The sequence below is a fragment of the Monodon monoceros genome, unplaced genomic scaffold, assembly GCF_005190385.1.
Source record: "Monodon monoceros isolate NGI ecotype Baffin Bay Population unplaced genomic scaffold, NGI_Narwhal_1 Super_Scaffold_2, whole genome shotgun sequence".
In the NCBI taxonomy this organism is placed as follows: Eukaryota; Metazoa; Chordata; class Mammalia; order Artiodactyla; family Monodontidae; genus Monodon; species Monodon monoceros.
In genome coordinates, this window is record NW_021703776.1 from 43,885,167 (window position 1) to 43,909,927 (window position 24,761).

At 34.2% G+C, this 24,761-nt stretch overlaps 1 protein-coding gene across 1 annotated transcript in view; it reads right to left on the minus strand.

Moving 5' to 3' along the window:
- Positions 1-24,761, minus strand: part of GLCCI1 (glucocorticoid induced 1) — a 108,984-nt gene that overhangs the window by 49,640 nt on the left and 34,583 nt on the right. The window contains exons 2-3 of the mRNA XM_029233050.1: positions 22,696-22,847; positions 22,296-22,516 (exon numbers count right to left, since the gene is read on the minus strand). Coding sequence (XP_029088883.1) covers positions 22,296-22,516; positions 22,696-22,847 — 373 coding nt within the window. The remainder of the gene's footprint in view (positions 1-22,295; positions 22,517-22,695; positions 22,848-24,761) is intronic.

Here is a 24,761-nt window from a genome sequence, read left to right on the forward strand (position 1 = left end):
TCATTGTCATTTGTCTCTAGGTATTTTTTGATTTCCTCTTTGATTTCTTCAGTGACCTCTTGGTTATTTAGTAACGTATTGTTGAGCCTCCATGTGTTTGTGTTTTTTACGTTTTTTCCCCTGTAATTCATTTCTGATCCATAGAGTTGTGGTTAGAAAAGATGCTTGATAATGATTTCTATTTTCTTAAATTTACTGAGGCTTGATTTGTGACCCAAGATGTGATCTATCCTGGAGAATGTTCCATGCACACTTGAGAGGAAAGTGTAATCTGCTGTTTTTGGATGGAATGTCCTATAAATATCAATTAAAGCTATCTGGTCTATTGTGTCGTTTAAAGCTTCTGTTTCCTTATTTAGCTTCATTTTGGATGATTTGTCCATTTGTGTAAGTGAGGTGTTAAAAGTGCCCCACTATTATTATGATACTGTCGATTTCCTCTTTTATAGCTGTTAGCAGTTGCCTTGTGTATTGAGGTGCTTCTATGCTGGATGCATATATATTTATAATTGTTATATCGTCTTTTTGGATTGATCCCTTTATCATTATGTAGTGTCCTTCCTTGTCTCTTGTAACATTCTTTATTTTAAAGTCTATTTTATCTGATATGAGTATAGCTACTCTAGGTTTCTTTTGATTTCCATTTGCATGGAATATCTTTTTCCATCCCCTCACTTTCAGTCTGTGTGTTTCCCTAGGTCTGAAGTGGGTCTTTTGTAGACAGCATATAGATGGGTCTTCTTTTTGTATCCATTCAGCAAGCCTGTGTGTTTTGGTTGGAGCATTTAATCCATTCACGTTTAAGGTAATTATCAATATGTATGTTCCTATGACCATTTTCTTAATTGTTTTGGGTTTGTTTTTGTAGATCCTTTTCTTCTCTTGTGCTTCCCACTAAGAGAAGTTCCTTTAGCATTTGTTGTAGAGCTGGTTTGGTGGTGCTGAATTCTCTTAGCTTTTGCTTGTCAGTAAAGCTTTTGATATCTCCATTGAATCTGAATGAGATCCTTGCTGGTCAGAGTAATCTTGGTTGTAGGTTCTTCCCTGTCATCACTTTAAGTATATCATGCCACTCCCTTCTGGTTTGTAGAGTTTCTGCTTAGAAATCAGCTGTTAACCTTATGGGAGTTCCCTTGTATATTAATTGTCATTTTTCCCTTGCTGCTTTCAATAATTTTTGTTTGTCTTTAATTTTTGTGAATTTGATTACTATGTGTGTGTGCATGTTTCTCTTTGTGTTTATCCTGTATGGGACTCTCTGCACTTCCTGGACTTGGGTGGCTATTTCCTTTCCCATGTTAGGGATATTTTCGAATATAATGTCTTCAAATATTTTCTCTGGTCCTTTCTCTCTCTCTTCTCCTTCTGGGACCCCTATAATGCAAATGTTGTTGCGTTTAATGTTGTCCCAGAGCTCTCTTTGGTTGCCTTCATTTCTTTTCATTCTTTTTTCTTATCTTTTCATTCTTTTTTCTTATTCTGTTCCACAGTAGTGAGTTCCACCATTCTGTATTCCAGGTCACTTATCCATTCTTCTGCCTCAGTTATTCTGCTATTGACTCCTTCTAGTGTAGTTTTCATTTCAGTTATTGTTCATCTGTTTGTTCTTTAATTCTCCTAGGTCTTTGTTAAACATTTCTTGCATCTTCTCGATCTTTGCCTCCATTGTGTTTCCGAGGTCCTGGATCATCTTCACTACCATTTTTCTGAATTCTTTTTCTGGAAGGTTGCCTATCTCCACTTCATTTAGTTGTTTTCCTGGGGTTTTATCTTGTTCCCTCATCTGGTACATAGCCCTCTGCCTTTTCATCTTGTCTATCTTGCAGTGAATGTGGTTTTTGTTCCACAGGCTGCAGGATTGTAGTTCTTCTTGCTTCTGCTGTCTGCCCTCTGGTGGATGAGGTTATCTAAGAGGTTGATCTAATCATTGATTTTAAATAAATTATTTTAGTCAAAGCAATACCAAAGATGGCTACTTGGTCTCCAAATCTATTTAATGCTCAAGCTTGTGAAGTCACAGAGGATGAATTAATTTGTATCCAGTTTGTTAAATCTGAGTATTTGAGAAATGTTTTACCATTTAAATTAGGAAAACACCACCACAAAGTAGCAAAAGTTCTTTGCTTTCATATCAGCAAGTGATTCCTTCCAACTGGCCTGTTATTCCGTCCATTAATCTAGAACAGAATTTTATGAGTGGTGCTACTTATAACACTGTTCCTGGGTATTAGTAAAAAATATATGAAAAAGAATTCCATGGTCAAATAAATTTGGAAAATGTTACATTCTGTACTCCTTTACTCAATGTACAATGCAATTAGCATTTCAAAACTCAAATACACACACACTTTTTTAAAAACCTGCTTTACTTTTTCTTACTGATATGACCCCAGAACACTCATTTTATGTGTATTAACATCCTCCACAGACAGCTTGGAAAGAAGTATAATCTTCAGTAATTGGTATTATATAAAATATCTTACTCTTCAGCCACCATACTTAGCGGGATTCTTCCTTTTTAGCTGCCTCCATTTAAACTACCAGGGAATAGAAAATGAACCTTTCATACACTTGAGTAATGCAGAACCAAAGGAAGAGAAAAATGAACCTTTCATACACTTGAGTAATGCAGAACCAAAGTCTATCTCTAAGACTGCTGACAAAAAGGTGTTTGGCTAAAAAAAGTCCCCTCTATATGAAAATGATACCTACAGGTGGAAGAAGCCATTTTTTAATTTTCACCTCTCAGAATCATCCAAAGTCCAGCCCATGAAGCTACTTCTCCAACCCCCAGGCCCATCCTCCTAGCTCTGGTTTCCTGGGTGACGAATGCTTCTTCTCTGAGTGATATAAACAGAAAACAGTCCTACTGCACAGGACCACACACTTGTTTTTACGACTATTTTTAAATAGAGCAGTTTTTGGTTCATAGCCAAACTAAGAGGACATTACAGAGATTTCCCATGTACCCCTCACCCCGACACATGCACAGCCATCCCCCACCAGAGTGGTACGTTTGTTACAACTGATGAACCTACACTACACATCATTATCACCGGAGTCCATAGTTTACATTAGGGTTCACTCTTGGTGTTGTGCATTCTATGTACCATACATAGTATTTTCACTGACCTAAAAATCCTCTGTGCTCTGCTTATTCATTCCTCACCATCTCCAAACCCCTGACAAGCACTGATCTTTTTACTCTTTCCATAGTTTTGCCTTTTCCAGAATGTCAGGTAGTTGGAACCATACAGTAGGTTGCCTTTTCAGAGTCCCTTCTTTCACTTAGTAATATATATTTAAGGTCCCTCCATGTCTTCTTAGTGCTGAATAATATACTGCTGTCTGGATGTACCACACTTTATTCATCCATTCACCTACTGAAGGACATCTTGCTTGCTTGCAAGTTTGGCAATTATGAATAAAGGTGCTGTACATATTTGTATGCAGGTTTTTGTGTGAACATAAGTTTTCAACTCCTTTGGGTAAGTACCAAGGAACATGAATGCTGGACTGTAAGGTAAGAGTATGTTTAGTTTTGTAAGAAACTGCCAAACCGTCTTCCAAAGTGGCGGTACCACTTCCTATTCCCACCAGCAACATACAACAGTTCCTGTTCCTCTGCATTCTGGTCAGCATCTGGTATTGCCAGTGTACTGGATTTTGGCCATTCTAACAGATGTATAGAGGTATCTCGTTTTAACTGGCATTTCCCTGATGACATATAACGTGGAACATCTTTTCATATGCTTGTTTGCTATGCGTATATCGTCTTTAGTGAGGTGCCTGTTAGGAGGTCTTTGGCTCATTTTTTAATCAGGTTGTTTGTTTTCTTATAGTTGAATTTTAAGAGTTGTTTACATATTTTACATCCTTTATCAGATGTGAACAATGGGTGCTTTTGTTATTTATATCTTTATTCACAGACTAGCAAGGGCAAATATGCTTTCCTGCTTTATCAATTTCAGAACAGGTCAAACTAACCCCTAGCAAGAAAATATTCTTTTTCAACATGCAAGAGCCTAGAGTCAGTTCCAAAAAACCCCACAAAGCAAAAAAACTAATCACGTCACAAAATTCTCTTAATCTTATATAAAACTTACTTAAATCCTATGTAAAACTTTAAAATCTGTTTTTTGTATGGTTCACCCTTAGCCTTGAAATTTATTATAGTTTATAATCTATTACGGAAATATGATTACTATCTGCTAATTATTTTACTGTACTTACATAGATGATCCTTAATATTAAGGTACTGATAAAGCTGGCAAGAAATGAAACAGAATTACTTGAAAAATCAATGATAATTAAATTAATAATTAAGATTAGAGTCTGATTTTAAGTTACAGAAACGTTTTAAAAATAGATAATGACAAACCCTTCTTTGTATACAACTATGTCTTTTAGAGTTTACAACTATGTCTTTTAGAAATTTGATTTTCTTTTGACTAATAAAATTTTTAACTTTTTAAAAACTTTTAACTTAAAAGATCGTCTTGAAAAGACTATCCTGATTAAAAAGGAGCACAAAAAACTGGGATTCTTTTTTTTATTTTTTAAGACTTTGATGTGGACCATTTTTTTTTAAAGTCTTTATTGAATTTGTTACAGTATTGCTCCTGTTTTATGTTTTGGTTTTTTGGCCCTGAGGCATGTGGGATCTTAGCTCCCCGACCAGGGATCAAACCGACACCCCCTGCATTGTAAGGCAAAGTCTTAACCACTGGACTGCCAGGGAACTCCCTGTGATTCTAATATTATGCTTTGCTTTTCTGGTAACAGTATATAAGTATATATAGTTTTATAACCAGATATAAACATAAATAGCCTCTTCACTAGTTAACAAGGAGTAAAGAAAAGGAAGAGTTCAGCTGAAAAAAGCTTTAGGAATTCAGTGATAGCAGTTACACACTCAAATTTTTTCATCATGCTCCAGCTATATACTAACTTATGTGCTCATTTTGTTAGATCACTTTCAAAGTGCAGTCCCTGGATGAGCAGCATCAGCATCATCTGAAAACAAGTTAGAAATGCAAATTCTCAGGCTCAATAGCAGAATTACCAAATCTGGAATTCTTAGATAAAGCCCAGCAATCTGTGTTCTAAGAAGCTGACCATATACTCACTCATTTTTCTTATAGGCTAATAACCATTTACAAGTATAATATCAATTTTCATATAATTACATCTTTGGAAATTAACATAAACTAATGTAAATATTGTTTGGAGCCATGTAGAAAGTAATATTGCTAGAGAGAAATTTCTCTTTACCAAGGAACATTAAACAGTAGTCTCCAGCAAGGACTAAGATATGACTGAATATTTAAGTAAAATTTATAAAATCCATGTCTATTTAGGCCTCAAAAGTGTTCAACACACAACTGAATGGAAGTCTATGAAGTAATGGTTTGTGATTTTCTAGATTATTAATGAGGGAGCTTATTCAGAAGAGTTAAGAAACTATATTTCTGTTTCCAGATCTCAAGGTGAGGGGGAGGGAGGGTGTTGGTGGTAAATCTCTGGATTGCAATTTTAAAAAATAAGAAATACCACAGAAATCAACTATTGAATCTGTGCTAGACATGATAAAAGTATTTGCCTTACTCTATAAGAAATGTTAATTTGAGAAAAAGCAATCATAAATGTGCCCCAAATCTTAAGAATATTCATAGTAAATCTATTTCTAAGAATTAACCTAAGATGTACACCAAGAGAAGCATTGGAAATAAATGTCTGTCAATAGAGAAAAGAAAAATTGTGGCACATTCTTATAATACAAAAAACCACACTACATGGACTGTAATCCCACTTTAGTAAGCAAGTACACACAAAGAGAAAAAGACTTTAAAGAGATACTTCAAAATATAAATGGTGGTAAGAATTCTAGATAATTCTACAGTAAATCCTTTTTTTTTCTCCAGCTGAGAAAAATCAAGATTTAAAAAAAGACTTAAAGTCATGTTTAGGAATACTTAATGGCATGAGTAAATGTTATGATTTATTAAAATCATACAAAATAAATAATAAAATCATATTTACTACCTGCAGTATCATCTGAACTCTTTTTAAAATGGTCTGTAGTTTTTAAATTTTTATTTTTTAAATGCAAATAATCAAAATATAAGAGGATATGCATCAAAATGTTAAAAATGGCTGTCTGGATATTAGAATTATAAGCAACTTATTTTGAGATTTTTGGTATTTTCCAAATCTTCTGCAGTGACTCCTGTTTCAAATTTAGAAGCAGGATTTTAAAAAAATGAGAAAGATAGCTATGTAATAGAATCAGTAAGTGGGGATGTATATCTACTCTGAGAAAGCCCAACATAGAATTACAAAAATTCTAACTTTAGATGCAAACCTCAAATCTATCTTGGAAGACAGGTTACATGTAAGTTAAGATGTTAGTATACATCACATAAAATATTTTTCCCTAGTCAGCGTTTCCTTTGACTAGGGGTTGGGGTTCTCTCACAACTGCAAGTGCCTGTACGTAGTTTATCACTGGCTATGGGAATGGAATTGGAGACTTTAGAAAAGCTGAAATATTTAAGTGTTTAGAGTAACTGAAAACTGAAGGTAACTGAAATATCCAACACCTAGAAATATTAGTGGAAAGTTATTGATGAGAATATTGACAGGAAATTATAATTCAGTTTGGATATGTCTTTCATGTTGTACTTTAATTCTATGGAGGAAAAAATATCTATAAAAATGTTTTCCTGAAAAAGTTAAACAGAGAGCTACCATATGATCCAGCAATTCCTAGAGAAATGAAAACATATGTAAACACAAAAACTTGTGTGCAAAGGTTCATAGAAGTTCACCAACTCATGAATGTACAAATAAACTGTAGTATGTCCATACCATGAAATATTATTTGGCATTACAAAGGAATGAAGTACTGATACCATGCTACCACATGGATGAAACTTAAAAATACTATACTAAATGAAAAAAGGCAGAAACCAGAGGCTACAAATTGTATGAGTCCATTGATATGAAATGTTCAGAAAATGCAAATGTAGAGCGACAGGAAGTAGACTACTGACTAGGTGCCTATGGCTGAGGAAAAGAAGACTGGGGGGAAATAGTGAGTGACTGCTAATGGTTTCTTTTCGTAAAAACAGAAATATTCTAAAATTGATTATGGCAATGCTTGCACAATTATATTAAGAACCATGAATTCTACACTCTAAATAGATGAACTGTATGCTATATAAGTTATACCTCAATAAAACTGTTATTAAAAATATTTATGTCAAAGAGGAAATTACAAATCAATCTCATTTTTCAATTTAAAAAAAGCCATGTATTGCTGAACCTGAAAGTCCCAAGCATTGTTTGTATTTTCTCAAAAATAATTGGTATTTTCTGTCATGCTTTTCTTGCCAAGTTTCAAATCACACAGCAGCACTAGTCGAGTAATATAACAGAAAAGAGTAGGAGGCACTGTACATTAATAATCTACCTAGTCAGGTTTCTCAAGTCATTGTGAGAACATTTAACAAAGGAACTAATGTAACATAAAATAAACTGTATATCAGAAATACTATTCTCTGGCTTCTTACAGAAACAGTTATTAAATTGACTCTTGACAGTTTCTGCTTTAACCAAAAGGAGATGGTACTATGAGGAATTAAAAGTATAAAAAATATTTCAATTTATTATTCAGTATTTACACTTAATAATACCCATTCTAACAAGTTCTCTATTATTGTGGATAAATTTAAAACCAAATGATGAGATCTAATTTTCAGTTTTTAGAGAGCATTAAAACATATTCATTCTTTTGTGCTATAATTTTTAAAATTACAATTTGCTTTGGTGGCTGTGTTTCAGAAAACTGATTCCACTAGTAAAAAAATTGAGAGCAATTTTACTTTTTCAAAAGTGATATTTCCAAACACTTTAAAAAAAATACATTTAACAATTGCACTGGATTATAGCTGCCTCAGTATTATCCAATAAATTACTTTTTATTGTTTCTTAATAGCTTTTAATGTTTCTTTAATCTCTCACACCTGACAACATAGGTGACTACTAGATATCTACCAAAAATGTTTCCATACCATTCTGAAGTTATAAAAACCAGCAGTGTTCAACTGATGATAGCATAAATATCATCAATGGGATACCTAAGTAATGAGAAAGGGAGTGGGAGTTTCTGTAGCAATATAAGTCCACTGTCCCATACATGGACCTATAAATCTAAAGTACCATTTCTTATTTGTAAGAATGTACAGTGGAAAACAATAGCTACTTCTGACTGAATGAACCCTGACCCACCAGAAACTGTTTAACCGTGTTTCAGAGCCCTATCATGCCCTGGAGTTAGTTGCATCATTTCTATGCCATTTCTTACCAATCCAGATTTAATGTTCATAATTGCATAATCAATTATTGATACCAGTAATACTGTCCACTCAATTCAGTATTATTATATTTAAATCTGCTGACAGTAAAATACTATAGACTCCAATACAAAGCAGGTAACATTTTTGAACATCTACTATGTCCTATTTACTGTGCTAGAAGCTTACTATGTGATCCTCATTTTAATAGGTACTAGTGTTATCTCCCAAAAGCTTTAAGAATGTCAACAGCACAAAAAAGCTGTTTTCACTTGGTTTATACTAATGTTTCCTACCAGTATGATGTATTCTATGCTAATCATTTATTAAAAAATTTATACCAAGTTATTGACAACTTGAAAGGCATACTGCTTTCTCATACTGCACCCACCCTTAACTATGATCTGATTCTATCTGACTCTTAAATTCTTAAAGCTTAATGTCTCTAATAAATGTCTTTCTAAATAAATGCTATTTATTATTATCACAGGATTTTTGATAGAAAATTGATGGATTTTAAGATATAAAAGGTTGAGAACCAATGTACCAGACAACAAAGGTCAAGAAGATAGAGTGAGAGGGTTGTTCCAAATAAATACAACCTATTTCACAACTTTACCTAGAGCTAGTTTAGGGGTAAAGGTGAGGGAGGAGATAAAGGAAAACAGGCTGTTTTTGTTACCTGTAAAATATATCTGGTAATGGGAAGAAAACTGGGTATATGGGCAACAGGAGTATGGGGAAGGCTCTTTGCTATTTACCTTCTACTTTTGATTTAAATCAATACATTAACTATTAAAAATTAATACGTAGAATTTTGAGTTTCTGCTAGTTTTAAAGACAGTATTTGAAACTGATGAGTAAAACAGTAAATATTTTAGCTATGGATTTAAATTTTTCATCAGTACAGCTGAGTATATTCCTCTGGCAACCAAAAATATTACTCCCTGAACTAGGAACATGACTACTCTCATGTGGATTGTTCAACTCTAGAATTATACAATCCTGTCTTTTAATTAGCTAATGGCGGGAAAAAAAAGTAAAGGCGATCCTGTACAAGATAGAATCTTTATAAACTTACTCAAGAGCCAGTTGGAGACCAGCTCCATAAAAATAACAATTTAGGTCCCTGGAATGCAATCTAGGAGGCCAAGATGGCCAAATCTTTAGACTTGCTTTCATTTCAAGAAAAGCTTCCCACCACCGTCCAAAATTGTTCCAGCAACTACCACTTCTTAAACTTTAACAGCAAGCTCTTCAACAAGGGCACAGGAAACCCAAACAGCTGTATCAAGAATAACTTTTGGTCAGGAAATGAGTTTCTGATCAGAGTGGTAAAACTGAAAGTTCTTTTTTATACCTATTACTAATTTGAGATATACCATTTACTCCTTTGATGAAAGTTCTCCCCAGCCAAGCTCCTTTCATGAAGGGAAGAAAAGAATAGAGTATTTAAATAGCAAAGAATTTATATATTTTAGTTTGGAGTTGTTAATTTTATCAAATGTTGGCTAAAGTCAAACGCTAAGTACTTATTCCAGATCTGTTTCTTAAATATAAAAAAGATTTCTAGGGAAAAGTGCTGGCATAGAGGTAGGATCACAAAACTCCATACACTCAAACTTAATGAAATGAAGAAAACTAAAAGGTTACTTTATGTACTTTTTGGCATGTTTAAATGTTTCATACTGTAAAATTTGAAAATTAATTAAAAACAATAAAATATCAAAGAAGAATATCATCTGGAGGAAAGAAAGCAGAAGTGTACAGAATTTCATTTAAAAATCTTACCATTCCATTTCTTACCCTTCAAAAAATACAAGAGGTAAATGAAAAGTTCTGAAATCTTTCTCTGATACCAACTTTTCAGAGAAGATGAATAAGGGGGATAGACAAGCAGTCAAAGTGGAAGGACTCATATAGAGTAAAAGCTACTCTCACCTCAACTGGCCATCAGACATTTTTAAAAAACTGTCACGTTTACCATGTCATTTTTCCCTAACAAGGAGAAGTATGGCAGATGACTCAAAAATACATATAAATGGCTCAAAGCTAATTATTTCCAGCAATAAGCAAGATTTATCAGAACAGAAAGACAAAAACACTAAGAAGTAAAAACCATGGGAAACAGGTGGGAAGAAAGAAGGAAGAAATTTCTATTTGAAGTTCCCCTTCTCAGCTGTGAATTAAGAGTGCCATGGCCAATACCCAGATGTCCACCTATCTTTAACCCTCTGCTAGTAAATGTAAATAATTAATAGTAATTACTTATTGACAATGTTTCAGTCATTATTCTTAGCATTTCAAATGCATTACCTCAATTTAACCCTTACAACAATCCTATGAGGTATAATATCCCATTAACAAATGAGGAAACTGAGGCAAAGAGGTAATTTGCCCAAAATTACAAAGCTAAAAAATGCTGGAGCCAAGATTCAAAACCAAGCCATCTGATTCAAAACAAGAGCGCTTGGCCAATGAAAAGAAAAGAGAGTTTACAATATTTGTATCATGAAAAGGTTCGGTTCAGGGAAAATAATATTAATCAAGATACTGAGCATTCTGTAACAATAAACAATATCAATCATAAGAAAGACATAATGGGGCTTCCCTGGTGGTGCAGTGGTTGAGAGTCCACCTGCCGATGCAGGGGACACGGGTTTGTGCCCTGGTCTGGGAAGATCCCACATGCCGCGGAGCGGCTGGGCCCGTGAGCCATGGCCGCTGAGCCTGCGCGTCCGGAGCCTGTGCTCCGCAACGGGAGAGGCCACAACAGTGAGAGGGCCGCATACCAAAAAAAAAAAGAAAAAAAGAAAAAGAAAGACATAATGAACATACATCTTTAAAACATCTGTATTATCATCAAAATGTAAGGCAAACGACCACTGGAAACAGAAATCAACAGAAGTTTTAACTCAAGAAGATCCAGCTCATGATAGAACAGACAGACATAAATAAAGTGACCTATATGGAAACTGAATAATATAATTAATAAGGATGAATTAATACGTAATGTATTCTTTATCTAAAAGACTGTACCTCATTTTCAAATACAGAGAATTAAGAAAACAACAAATCAAAGGCTACAACGAAAACTTCAATGAAGTTTCCAAAAACCTATTAGTCTATGCTATAATGCAATAAAACTAGAAATTAAAGTTTTACTAGGAAAAGAAACTTTAACCATTTAGAAGTTAAAAACAAAACAAAATACTCTCATATGCTAAACAGGATATCAAAACTGAAATTGAATATCTTGAAAATACAAATAATGGAAACATATACTAACCAAAGCTGAGCTCAGAAGATAAATCTTGGCATAAAACACTTACTAAACAGTAAATATCACAAATACAAAATTAAGCATTCATCTTCAGAATCCAGAAAAAGAACAATACACATGCCAGGAAGGCAGAAGAAAGGCAAAGACAGAGCAAAGTCAGAGGGCAATGAACTAGAAAAAAAAAACACAGTAAAATTAATTCAACACCTTAAAAAGTTTTAATATAGTATATAACCTAATAAACTTAATCACTCAAACACAAATATACAATATTAAAAATAAGAATAGAGGGCTTCCCTGGTGGCACAGTGGTTAAGAATCCTCCTGCCAATGCAGGGGACATAGGTTCAAGCACTGGTCTGGGAAGATCCCACATGCCATGGAACAGCTAAGCCTGTGTGCCACAACTACTGAGCCTGCGCTCTAGAGCCCGTGAGCCACAACTACTAAGGCTGCGTGCCTAGAGCCCGTGCTCCACAACAAGAGAAGCCACCACAATGAGAAGCCCGCGCACCCCAACGAAGAGTAGCCCCCACTCGCCACAACTAGAGAAAGCCCGCACACAGCAACGAAGACCCAACATAGCCTAAAATAAATAAATAAAAACGAGAATAGAAAAACAACTGCAGATATACAAAAAATTAAAAGAATTATAGAAGAGTACTTTGTGAAACTCTATGAAAATACACTTGAAAATTTGGATGAAGTGGATTATATTCTAGGGAACAAAAAACTGAACAAAAGAAGTAGAAATCAAAAAAGACCAAGAGCCATGGAATAAACAGATTTACTAAAGAGCTATAATCCAAAATCATACTAGTCAGCTTCATAGGGAAAATTCTTTCAGACCGAAGTAACAGATAATAGAGATGATATTTACACCATGCCAGAGCAGAGGAAGGAAATCTTGCAAAATCTTTTTATGAAGCAATATAGCACAGAAATCTAAGGATTACATTATGAGAAAGAAAAAATTTCAGACCTCATTTCTGAATATTGAAACAAATATAATAAATTTTAAACACTTCAACTGCCACTGTATATTTTAAAAAAGAACTCTATAAATGAATAGTATTCATTCCAGAAATGTAATTATGACCAATTATTAAGTAATCTATTAAAAAATTCACCAAATTATAGGTTATGAGTCAAAACAACCTTCATTTCAAAGATGAAATGGCATTTCAAACATAATGAATCACTCTTCATTTAAAAAAAAAAAGAAAAACAATTGGTAAAATATGCACGTATGCTTGATGCTACCATTGTCAGAGTGAACACACTACCTTTTTTAAATTGAGGTATAACTGACGTACAACATTATATTAGTTTTGGGTGTACAACATAATTCACTATTTGCATATACTGCTAAATGATCACCACAGTAAGTCTAGTGAACATCTGTCACCATACATACTTAACAGAAAGTTTTTTCCTTGTGATGAGAACTTTTAAGAGTTTCTTTCTTAGCAACTTTCGAATATGCAATACAACATTATCAAGTATAGGTGCCATGCTGTACATTACATCCCCATGACTTTAGTACTGGAAGTTTGTACTTTTTGACTCCCTTCACCCATTTCAACTACTCTCAACCCCCCTCCATCCCTAGAAACCACCGATCTGTTCTCTGCATCTATGAGACGGTGGGTTTGTTGTTTTGTTTTAGATTCCACATGTATAATACCGTATTTTTTATCTGACATTTCACTTAGCATAATACCCTCAAGGTCCATCCATGTTGTCACAGATGGCAAGATTTCCTCCTTTTTTATGGTTGAATAATATTTTTTATCTATTCATTTTTTTGATCCATTCATGCATCAGTGGACACTTAGGTCGTACCCCTATCTTGGTTATTTTAAATTCCACAAGGAACATGAGGGTATGTATATCTTTTTGAGCTACTGTTTTCATTTCTTTTGGATAGATGCCCAGAAGTGGAACTGCTAAATCATGTGGTAGTTCTATTTTTAACTTTTTGAGGAACCGCCATACTGTTTTCTGTAGTAGCTGCACCAATTTACATTCCCACAAACAGTGCACATCCTCACCAATACTTTTTACCTCTTGTGCTTTTGATAATAGCCTTTCTACAGGTATGAGGTGATAGCTCATTGTGGTTTTGATTTGCATTTCCCTGATGATTGGTGATGTTAAACACATTTTCATGTGTCTGTTAGCCATCTGTACATCTTTGGAAGAATGTCTATTCAGATCCTCTGCCTGTTTTTTAATTAGATTGTTTTTTTTTTTTTGCTGTTAAGTTCTATGAGTTCTTTATGTATCTTGTATATAAACCCCTTATAGGATATATAATCTGCAAGTATTTTTTTCACATTTAGTAGGTTGCCTTACATTTTGCCAATGGTTTCCTTTCATGTGCAGAAGCTTTTTAGTTTGATGTAGTTCCACCTGTTTATTTTTTCTGTTGTCTTTGCTTTAAGGTTCAAATCAAAAAATCATCACCCAGACTCATGTCAAGGAGTCTTACCGCCTATGTTTTCTTTTAGGATTTCAATGGCTTCAGATCTTACATTCAAGTCCTTTTTTTTTTTTTTTTTTTGCCGTTTTGGAATATCACCAATTATTGGTTCTTTTATTTTCTTGAACTAGTGGGTTGATGCTGAATCTAATACATAGAGGGAAAAAACGCCAAGCCATGCTTTTGAAAAATGGGTCTTACATTGTTTTTTTTAAAACAGAAGTATAGTTGATTTATAATATTGCATTATTTTCAGGTGTACAGCAAAGTGATTCATAAATACATATATATATATATATTCTTTTTCAGATTCTTTTCCATTATAGGTTATTACAAGATTGACTATAGTTCCCTGTGCTATACAGTAAGACTTTGTTATCTATTTTATATATATATATATATATATATATATATATATATATATATATATAGTAGTTTGTATCTGCTAATCCCAAACTCCTAATTTATCCCTCCCCCCTTTCCTCTTTTGTAATCATAAGTTTGCTTTCAGTGTCTTTGAGTCAGTTTCTGTTTTGTAAATAAGTTCGTTTGTATCATTTTTTAGATGCCACATAAGTGATATCATAATATTTGTCTTTCACTGTCAGGCTTACTTTACTTAGTATGATAATTTCTATGTATATCCATGTTGCTACAAATGGCAATATTTCATTCTTCCTTATGGCTAAGTAATATTCCATTATATAATATATACCACATCTTCATCCATTCATCTGTTGATGTACACTTAGGTTGCTTCCACGTCTTGACTATTGTAAATAGTGCTGCTATGAACATTGGGATACACGTATCTTTTCAAATTAGAGTTTTTGTCTTTTCTGGATATATACCCAGGAGTGGGATTGCTGGATCATATGGTAGCTCTATTTTTAGTTTTTTAAGGAACCTCCATACTGTTCTCCATAATGGCTGTACCAATTTACATTCCCACCAACAGTGTAGGAGGGTTCCCTTTTCTCCACACCCTCTCCAGCATTTATTATTTGTAGACTTCTTGATGATGGCCATTCTGACTGGTGTGAGGTGATACCTCATCATAATTTTGATTTGCATTTCTCTAATAATTAGGCATGTTGAGCATCTTTTCATGTGCCTGTTGGCCATCTGTATGTCTTCTTTGGAGAAATGTCTATTTAGGTCTTCTGCCCATTTTTTGATTGGGTTGTTTGTTTTTTGTTATTGAGTTGTATGAGTGTATATTTTGGAAATTAAGCCTCTGTTGGTCACATCATTTGCAAATATTTTCTCCCATTCCATAGGTTGTTCTTTTCATTTTCTTTATTGTTTCTTTTGCTGTGCAAAGCTTTTAAGTTTCATTAGGTCCCATTTGTTTATTTTTGCTTTTATTTCTTTTGCCTTGAGAGAGACTGACCTAAGAAAACATTGGTATGATTTATGTCAGAGAATGTTTTGCCTATATTCTCTTTTAGGAGTTTTATGGCGTCACATCTTATATTTAAGTCTTTAAGCCATTTCAAATTTATTTCTGTGTATGGTGTGAGGGAGTGTTCTAACTTCATTGATTTACATGTGGCTGTCCAAGTTTCCCAACACTACTTGCTGAAGAGACTGTCTTTTCTCCATTGTATATTCTTGCCTCCTTTGTCAAAGATATAATTGACCGTAGGTGTGTGGGTTTATTTCTGGGCTCTCTATTCTGCTCTCTATTGATTCATATGCCTGTTTGTGTGCCAGTACCAAACTTTTTTGATTACTGTAGCAGTGCAGTATTGTGTGAAGTCTGGGAGGGTTATGCCTACACCTTTGTTCTTTTTCCTCAGGATTGCTTTGGCAGTTCTGGGTCCTTTGTGGTTTCATATAAATTTTAGTATTATTTGTTATAATTCTGTGAAAAATGTCACGGGTAATATGACAGGGATCACATTAAATCTGTAGATTGCTCTGGGTAGTATGGACATTTTAATGATATTAATTCTTCCAATCCAAGAGCCTGGGATACCTTTCCATTTCTTTGAATCACCTTCAGTTTCCTTAATCAATGTTTTATAGTTCTCAGCACATAAGTCTTTCACCTCCTTGGTCAGGTTTATTCCTAGGTATTTTTTTTCTTTTTTGGACACGATCTTAAATGGGATTTTTCTTTTACTTTCCCATTCTGATATTTCACTGTTAATGTAAAGGAATGCAACGAATTTCTGTATGTTAATCTTGTACCCTGCTACCCTGCTTATTTGGTTTATCAGTTCTAATAGTTTTTGTGTGGAGTCTTTAGGGTTTTCTACATAAAGTATCATGTCATTTGCATATAATGACAATTTTACCTCTTCCCTTCCAATTTGGATACCTTTTATTTCTTTTTCTTGTCTGACTGGTGTGGCCAGGACTTCCAATACTGCATTGAACAGAAGTGGTGGCAGTGGGCATCCTTGTCTTGTGCCAGATTTTAGAGGGAAGGCTTTCAGCTTTTCACTGTTGAGTATTTTATTGGCTGTGGGTTTGTCATAAATAGCTTTTATTATGTTGAGATATATTCCCCCTATACCCTCTTTGGTGAGTTTTTTTTTTTTTTTTTTACCATGAATGAATGTTGAATTTTATCAAATGCTTTTTCGGCACCCATTGAGATGAACATGATTTCTGTCTTCTCTCTTGTTGCTGTGGTGTTACCACAATGATTTGCGTATGTTGAACATCCTTAATCCGTTTTGAGTTAATTTTTGTGTATGGTGTAAGACAGTGGCTCAGTTTCATTCTTTTGCATGTGGTTGTCCAGTTTTCCCAACACCATTTACTGAAAAGACTATCCTTTTCCCATTGTATATTCTTGGCTCCTTTGTCATAAATTAATTGACCATATATACGTGGGTTTATTTCTTGGCTGTCTATTCTGTTCCATTGATCTATGTGTCTGCTTTTACGCCTATATGGTTTTGATTACTACAGCTTTGTAACATAATTTCAGATCAGGGAGTAAGATGCCTCCAGCTTTGTTCTTTCTCAAGATTGCTTTGGCTATGTGTCTTCTGTGGTTCCATACAAATTTCAGAATTGTGCGAGTTCTGTGAAAATGCCATTGGAATTTTGATAGGGATTGCACTGAATCTGTAGATTGCTTTGAATAGCATGGACATTTTAACAATATTAATACTTCCAATCCATGAGCATGAAATATCTTTCCACTTATTTGTTTCTTTAATTTATTTCATCAATGTCTTATAGTTTTCAGCATACAGGTCTTTCACCTTCCTGGTTAAATTTATTCCTCGATATTTTATTATTTTTGATGCAACTGTAAATGAATTGTTTTCTTAATTTCTCTGATAGTTTGATATTAGTGTATAGAAATGCAACAGATTTCTGTATCTTGATTTTGTATCCTGCAAATTTACCAAATTCATTTATTAATTCTAACAGTTTTCTGGTGGAGTCTTTAGGGTTTTCTATATATAGTATATTATCATTTGCAAATAGTGACAGTTTTAATTCTTCCTTTCCAATTTGGATGCCTTTATTTTTCTTCCCTAATTGCTCTGGGTGAGACTTCCAATACTATGTCAAATAAAAGTGGCGAAACTCGGCATCTCTGTCTTGTTCCTGATCTTAGAGGAAAAGCTTTCAATTTTTCATCATTGAGTATGATGTTAGCTGTGGTCTTATCATATATGGCCTATATTATGTTGAGGTATGTTCTCTTTATACACACTTTGTTGAGAGATGTTGGATTTTGTCAAATGCTTTTTCTGCATCTATTGAGATGATTGTATAATTTTTATCCTTCATTTTGTTAATGTAGTGTACCATAATGACTGATTTGCAGATGTTGGACCATCCTTGCATCCCTGGAATAAATCCCACTTGATCATGGTGTATGATCCTTTTAATGTGTTGTTGAATTTGATTTGCTAATATTATACTGAGGATTTTTACATTGATGTTCATCAGGGATACTGGCCTGTAATTTTCTTTCTTGTGGTGTTACTTGTCTAGTTTTGGTGCACCAGCTCTTTAAAGCTTCTTCCCAAAGCAAGTCTCATGGCCACACTTAACTTCAAGTGGGCAGAGAAGTATAATCTTATCATATGTCAAGAAGAGAGGATGAGAATATTTGTTAACAGCTCTAATCATTACTATACCTGCGAAGTCAGAGGAAACACCCCTGATTATTACTCTATATTACTTTTATTGTTTGACCACTTTACAAAGAGCATATGTTACTTTATCATTTAAAAACACATTCACATGTAGATTTCCTATCTGTCCATAGATGAAGATTTATACTTTGGACTGTGGGGTGAAAACTGAGGAAATGCTACTGTCTGATTATAGTAACCTTAACTACAAGTTCAATTTTAAGTGTCGGTAATAAACTTGTTTAAAAAGGTTGTATCAGCAGGGTTAATGTAATAAAGTAACATCAAATTCTACAAATGGTTTTTGTTTTCTATTAAGCTACACAGATTAGTCTAATAAACTGGCAATTATCCATCTCCCCATTGGCCTCAAAAATGGGAAGCTGTCTCTTTTAGTCCTCAGAATAAATATGTGTATGTGCAACCTGGGTATTATTAACTGCAATTTGTAAAAAAGGAAACTGAAGTGTGAGACACATAGCAGTTAATTCAATGGGCCATGATTTTCCCAACATTTTATTTTAAAAATTCAAACAGATAGAAGAGTTGAGAAAACTTCTCAGTGCATACTCAGAAAGCCAACACTTAGAATCTATATTTAACATTTTGCTACGTTGGCTTCATCACATATATATTCATCTATCTATCATCTATTGATCTTACTTTTTATTCATTTCAAAGTAAGTTGCAGACAGCAGTATCCTTCACCTCTAAACATCTTAATTAGATGTCAGTATTTATATTCTGTATTTTAAAAGTTAAGTTATATATTAGAATGCACAAGTGTATACTTGCATAAGTTCTAATAAATACATCCACCCATGTAACCAAAATCTCTATCAATATATACAATTCCATTATCCCAGGAAGTTCCCTCACATTGGGCCTTGATTTGAACACAAGATCTGTCTCTAAAGTCCATAGTCTTTCCCACAACACTATGCTACTTCTTTTAAAAAGGCCCAATGTATAAATACATTAAACAATAAGAATTCTATTTCTAACCCTCAATAATTAAGGTAGCTGAAATATGGAAATATGAAAGGTAGAAAATACTAGAGATTCCCTCCACTAAAGTCAGACAGCCTAGGTATTTAATATCTGTAGCACAATGACTGTACCACTTTCTGTTTACTAATTTCCACTGAATAAATAAAAATATCTACTTCCTTCCCCAAGAGTTAAAGAATTAATCAAGAAGGTATGGACATGACAATAACAACCATTACATATGTTCATCTCTTATACCTTCAATTAAACTAATAATGCTTCGGGGCAAGACCATTTCTTAGGCTTGTAAGGCAAGCATTAGGTCAAGTGCTATACACTTTAGTGATTACTATGAGAGGCAGTGAGGAACTGGAGAAAACACAAAACCTTTGGAATCAGGCAAATCTGGATTCAGATCTCTTCATATTTATTTAGCTATATAACCATGTACAAGTTAAACTTCTCTAAGCCTCAGTATATCATATGTAAAATGAGGCCTATATTTGGCCTTCCTATCAATGTCAGGTTTCTCAAATAGGCAATCTATAAGCAGACCCAGGCAAGAGAAGCCCCTACCCTGGACTTCAGGCTTTTGGGGGAATTTTATGTAACAGTTTGTTAATTTAACTTAGTATGTATATGGTATGTAGGTCTACGTTGATATTTGCTCCAGATCCTGCAGATGTTACAAATGGGCCTGTCTGTATCTACTACTAATAACCTAACATGTGTATTGCCATATTCACTTTCAAATATTACCCTATTTAGTCATACAACATTATCATGAGTTAGGTTTCATTAATCCCATTGTGCAGATAAAGAAACAGATGTGGTTAAGAAACCTACCCAGCGCCCTTATCTTCTATCACCATATCACTCTCTTCTTAACTAACTCCCAAATATCTGAGCTTCCTTCTCAACATATTATCAATATTTCACTCTCCAAGACAATATGCCTCTAATCCCTAAATCTAGTCCCTATTTTCCATGACCTCTCGGTAGCACCTGATACTGTTAATAATTTTTCCTTTCTTAAAATAACTTTTCCTTTGGTTTCTAAGGCTCGACTATTTCTTCTCTTAGCTTTTGCTCTTTTTCTGTCTCCTCTTGTTAGAGTTTTGGTGAAGAATGAATAAGATAATGTTTTTGGAGAGTGTCAGCATAAAGCATATATTCAATAAAAGGTAGGGTTTCTTTTTAACCTAAAAAGAATAGCTACCATTTTTAAGAATGGTGTCAATTACTCTACTAGGTGATACACACACATGCACACACACTATTCCATTTATCCTAAAAGCACCATAAAATTGAAGTTCAGATTGGCTGACAAATTAACCTGTATTAGAAACCTGGCTCCAACAATTCCTAGGTTTATGATACTAAGTCACTTAACTTCCCTGAGCTTCTGCTTCTCCATCGTGTAATTTTATAATGTTCTTTTGAGAATTAAATGAAACACAGGATATAAAAACACAAAGTACATGGTACAACAGTCAGTAAATGTTAAACTCCTTTCTCTTCTTGTTGCTACCAGGTGAATACATTAATTTTTTATCCTTCCCTTGTGTGCATTTCTAAAAACTAAGTCCTTGATCTCTTGACCTTCTTTCTTTATACTCTATACCTACACTCTGTCACACTTGTGTGTCCAACTCCTCCAGAAAGATAGTTTTGAATTATCTGTGACCATTTCTAAGTGTGCAGGCCCACATCTCTAAGTTTTGCTAGTTCTTTCTACTTGAGAATCCCACTGCCTACCATATCAAACGGCTCCTTTCCCTCACAAAGAATGGAAAGCAAAAGACTGGGAGTGGGTGACATAAAATATTACACAGACAAAATTGATAGGATTCATGATAAAGAAGCTAATTTTATGGTTTCAAGCTTGCCTGAGAAAATTACAAAACTGGAGAAGATTCTCATAGATCATGTCCAAAATTTTCTCCCCTTTTCCTCATTCTTCAGACATGAAACTAATCCTATTTCCCTAACCCACAAAGCCAAAAATGTTCCCATTCCATTGAATTCCCTTACATTTAAATGCTCCATTCATCTAACACCTAATAATACTCTATCTTCTATTACCAATTTTCTTACATTTACATCTTATCTTCCTAACTATGCTGTAAGTTCTTTAAGGCCAATAACCATCTCTTACACTTTTAGTATTGTTCATAATGCTAATCGACTACTGCTATAAAGATATGGTCAAGAATTCAGAAATTATAAATTAAGATGCTTTCAGATCTTTTTCTGACATGGAAGGAAAACTTTTCAAGTCAAAAGCTCTGATCCACAAATAGAGAAGGTGTGACAAACAGGAAATTTTCTATTTCTCTCTCAAGAATTTCAGTTTTGGCTTTAAACAGAAAAAAAATCCTTTAACATATATTTCCTTAGCCATGTGTTAATACTTTATAAATTAGTTCCAGGAACTGTGCAAGCTTTTCTTCAAAAATTACTTATACCAGCATACCTTGGAGATACTGCAGGTTCGGTTCCAAACCACCACAATAAAGCAAATATCGCAATAGAGTCACACAAATTTTTGGTTTCCCAGTGCATATAAAATTTATGTTTATACTATTACTGTATTCTATTATAGTGTTCAATGGCATTACATCCTAAAAAAACAATATACATACCTTAATTAAAAACACTTTATTGCTAAAAAATGCTAATCATCGTCTGAGCCTTCAGCAAGTCATAATCTTTTTACAATAGTAACAACAAAGATCACTGATGACGGATCACCATAACAAATATAATAATAATGAAAAAGTTTGAAATATTTAAAGAATTGCTAGAATGTGACAGAGAGACATAAAGTGAGCAAATGCTGTTGGAAGAAAGACGCCGATAGACTTGTTCCATGCAAGATTGCCAAAAACCTTCAATTTGTAAAAAAACACAATATCTGAGAAGCATAGTAAAGCAAAAGCACAGTAAAACGAGTTATGCCTGTATTTTCTAATACAGTTACTAGTCATTACTTTCTGTAGGAAAATAATTCCTAAAACTATAAGTCTCAAAAACCACACAGTGTAGACTGATGTGCTATTTATTAAATATTAAATAATTTTAAAACTTTCAAAACCGAGATGATAAAAATACTTAGTCTAAAGTTTATTAAAAGAAATGGCTTTCGGGCTTCCCTGGTGGCGCAGTGGTTGAGAGTCCGCCTGCCGATGCAGGGGACACGGGTTCGTGCCCTGGTCCGGGAGGATCCCACATGCCGCGGAGCGGTTGGGCCCGCGAGCCACGGCCGCTGAGCTTGCGCGTCTGGAGCCTGTGCCACAGCAGTGAGAGGCCCGCGTACCACAAAAAAAAAAAAAAAAAAAAGAAATGGCTTTCTTCTTTGGTTGAATATATTTAATAACTGGGAAAATTTGATTAAATTAATTTTCTTTACTGTGATCAAAACAGAACTGCAGGATAATAAAACTGATTTTGATTTGCTTATTTTACCTGAGTAGCTTTATCTTTCATGCATGAAGGGTAATGAACATGAGGATCTCGTGGCCACTGTCCTGTGAGATAAGGTCCTGTTATCGTATCCAAAGAAGAGGTTCGCCTTATTGTACCAGAGGTTCGAACTTGATGAGATTTTGGCCTGTCCACTATAAAAAAGTGAAAAAAGATTAGTCACTAATGAATAAAGTAAAACTTAAAATTATTTAACCTTCATAGTTTGTAAAATATCACTCTGTCAGTTTTCCCTACAATATATATTTACCCTAATAGCCCTCCTGCGTGATGTGATGAAATTTATAGACCCTCTCCCAAAGGAAAATACATTCACATATTAAATTTTGCATACACTTCCAGGGCTGTCACACCCTACAAAGCCCATCCATTTTAGAGACCTATTCTAAAACCTGTATATCATCTCCACTGCCATTACTTTAATTAAGACTTCATCATGTCTCAACTGCCAGTTTCCTAAATGCTATCTCTGCATCCACCCTAACTAAATCTTACAGTACCACCTCCCTCCACTGCTTAAAAAAATTTCCATGGTTATTCACTGTCTTTAACTTAAAGCCCATTATTTTTCACAATTCAGCTCCCATATACATCAATACTTGATGTCTTGCTACTCCTCCATAAACCCATGTTAACTACTAAATGCCATACAAACTAACTGCAATTTCCCAAATGTAAAACACTCACTTCTCTGCCTCTATACTTTCTATTATCTCCTGCACCTAAAATGTTCTCCTTCCCTGTTCACTTGACAAAAACTTGTCTTGAAGATCAGCTCAGGTGTCACACTGCCTCTGTGAAACCTTTCCCAATGCCTTCTTTTCTCCATCTCTGTCCTTTTTAAAGATATACGCACTCTCTGCTTACGTGGAGCCCTAAATTTGTCTTTCTTCCCCAACTAGAGCATAAGTTTGGTCCCTACAGATTGAAAAGAAGTTGATGCTCAATACTTATAAATGAATTTATTCACAGCTACACAAAAATAACATGTATAAAGAATCTTACATTTTAATTCAGCTTCCTCATTTATGGATGAAGAATTTGAAGCCCAGAGGGATAAAATTAAATCGTCCAATGAAACAGAGCTGCTAACAGGTGATAGAGGTAAAAAGGAACCAAGATCTCCAGACATTCTACACAGTTCAATCAATCTACTATAATAATCTACTTCTCCTCTCCATATAGGTACCATAGGTACCTCTGCTGAAAATTAAAATGATCATACTGAACTCTATAGTTTCTTTACAAAGAAACTATAAAGGATTTTTCATATATGCATCTCAAATAAGTTACTACTAATGTGCATTGAATAATAAAATCCAGTGGATTACAAGCACCAAGGCTCAGTCTTACTCAGAGTTATATCTCACAACAAACAAAATGTCTTGCACATTACAGAGGGCCAAGAAACATTTGTTATTGAATACTGTCCTTTAACTATCCTTCTGAAACCAAAATACAAAATTGGGTTTTTTAAATCGGAAAACAAAAGAAAATGCAGCATACTGTGAACTATCATATTATTTACATACAGTCGTCCTCATTTCTGTGGGGGACTGGTTCTAGGACCCTCACGGATACCAGAATCTGAGGAAGCTCAAGTCCCTTACATTTGGCCATCCACCTCTCCACGTTCCACATCCTTGGACACAGAGGGCTGGAGGGCCAATTTTATCTTACAACTGCAGTTCTGATTTCTTCTTTGACCCAAGAGTGTTAGAGAAGATCTGAAAATTACAAAATTTCCTCCCTATCTTTGTTACTTAGCTCTAATTTTATTTTGCCATAGGCAGAGAGTCAGGACAGTCTATTTCTACTCTTTGGAATGACCTGAAATTTTATTTGTGACCAAAAATCATGATCAATTTTTATAAATATTTCGTAAGTCATGGAGAACATATATTTTCTGTTTTCAGAATACAGTTATTTTTCTTGTACATCAGCTGAAATAAAAATATAGAATATAATAATAATAAAATTATTAGCTTTATCTGTCACAGACTTAGAGAACTACTCTAAAATTTCTAAACTACTCTTGAGATATAACA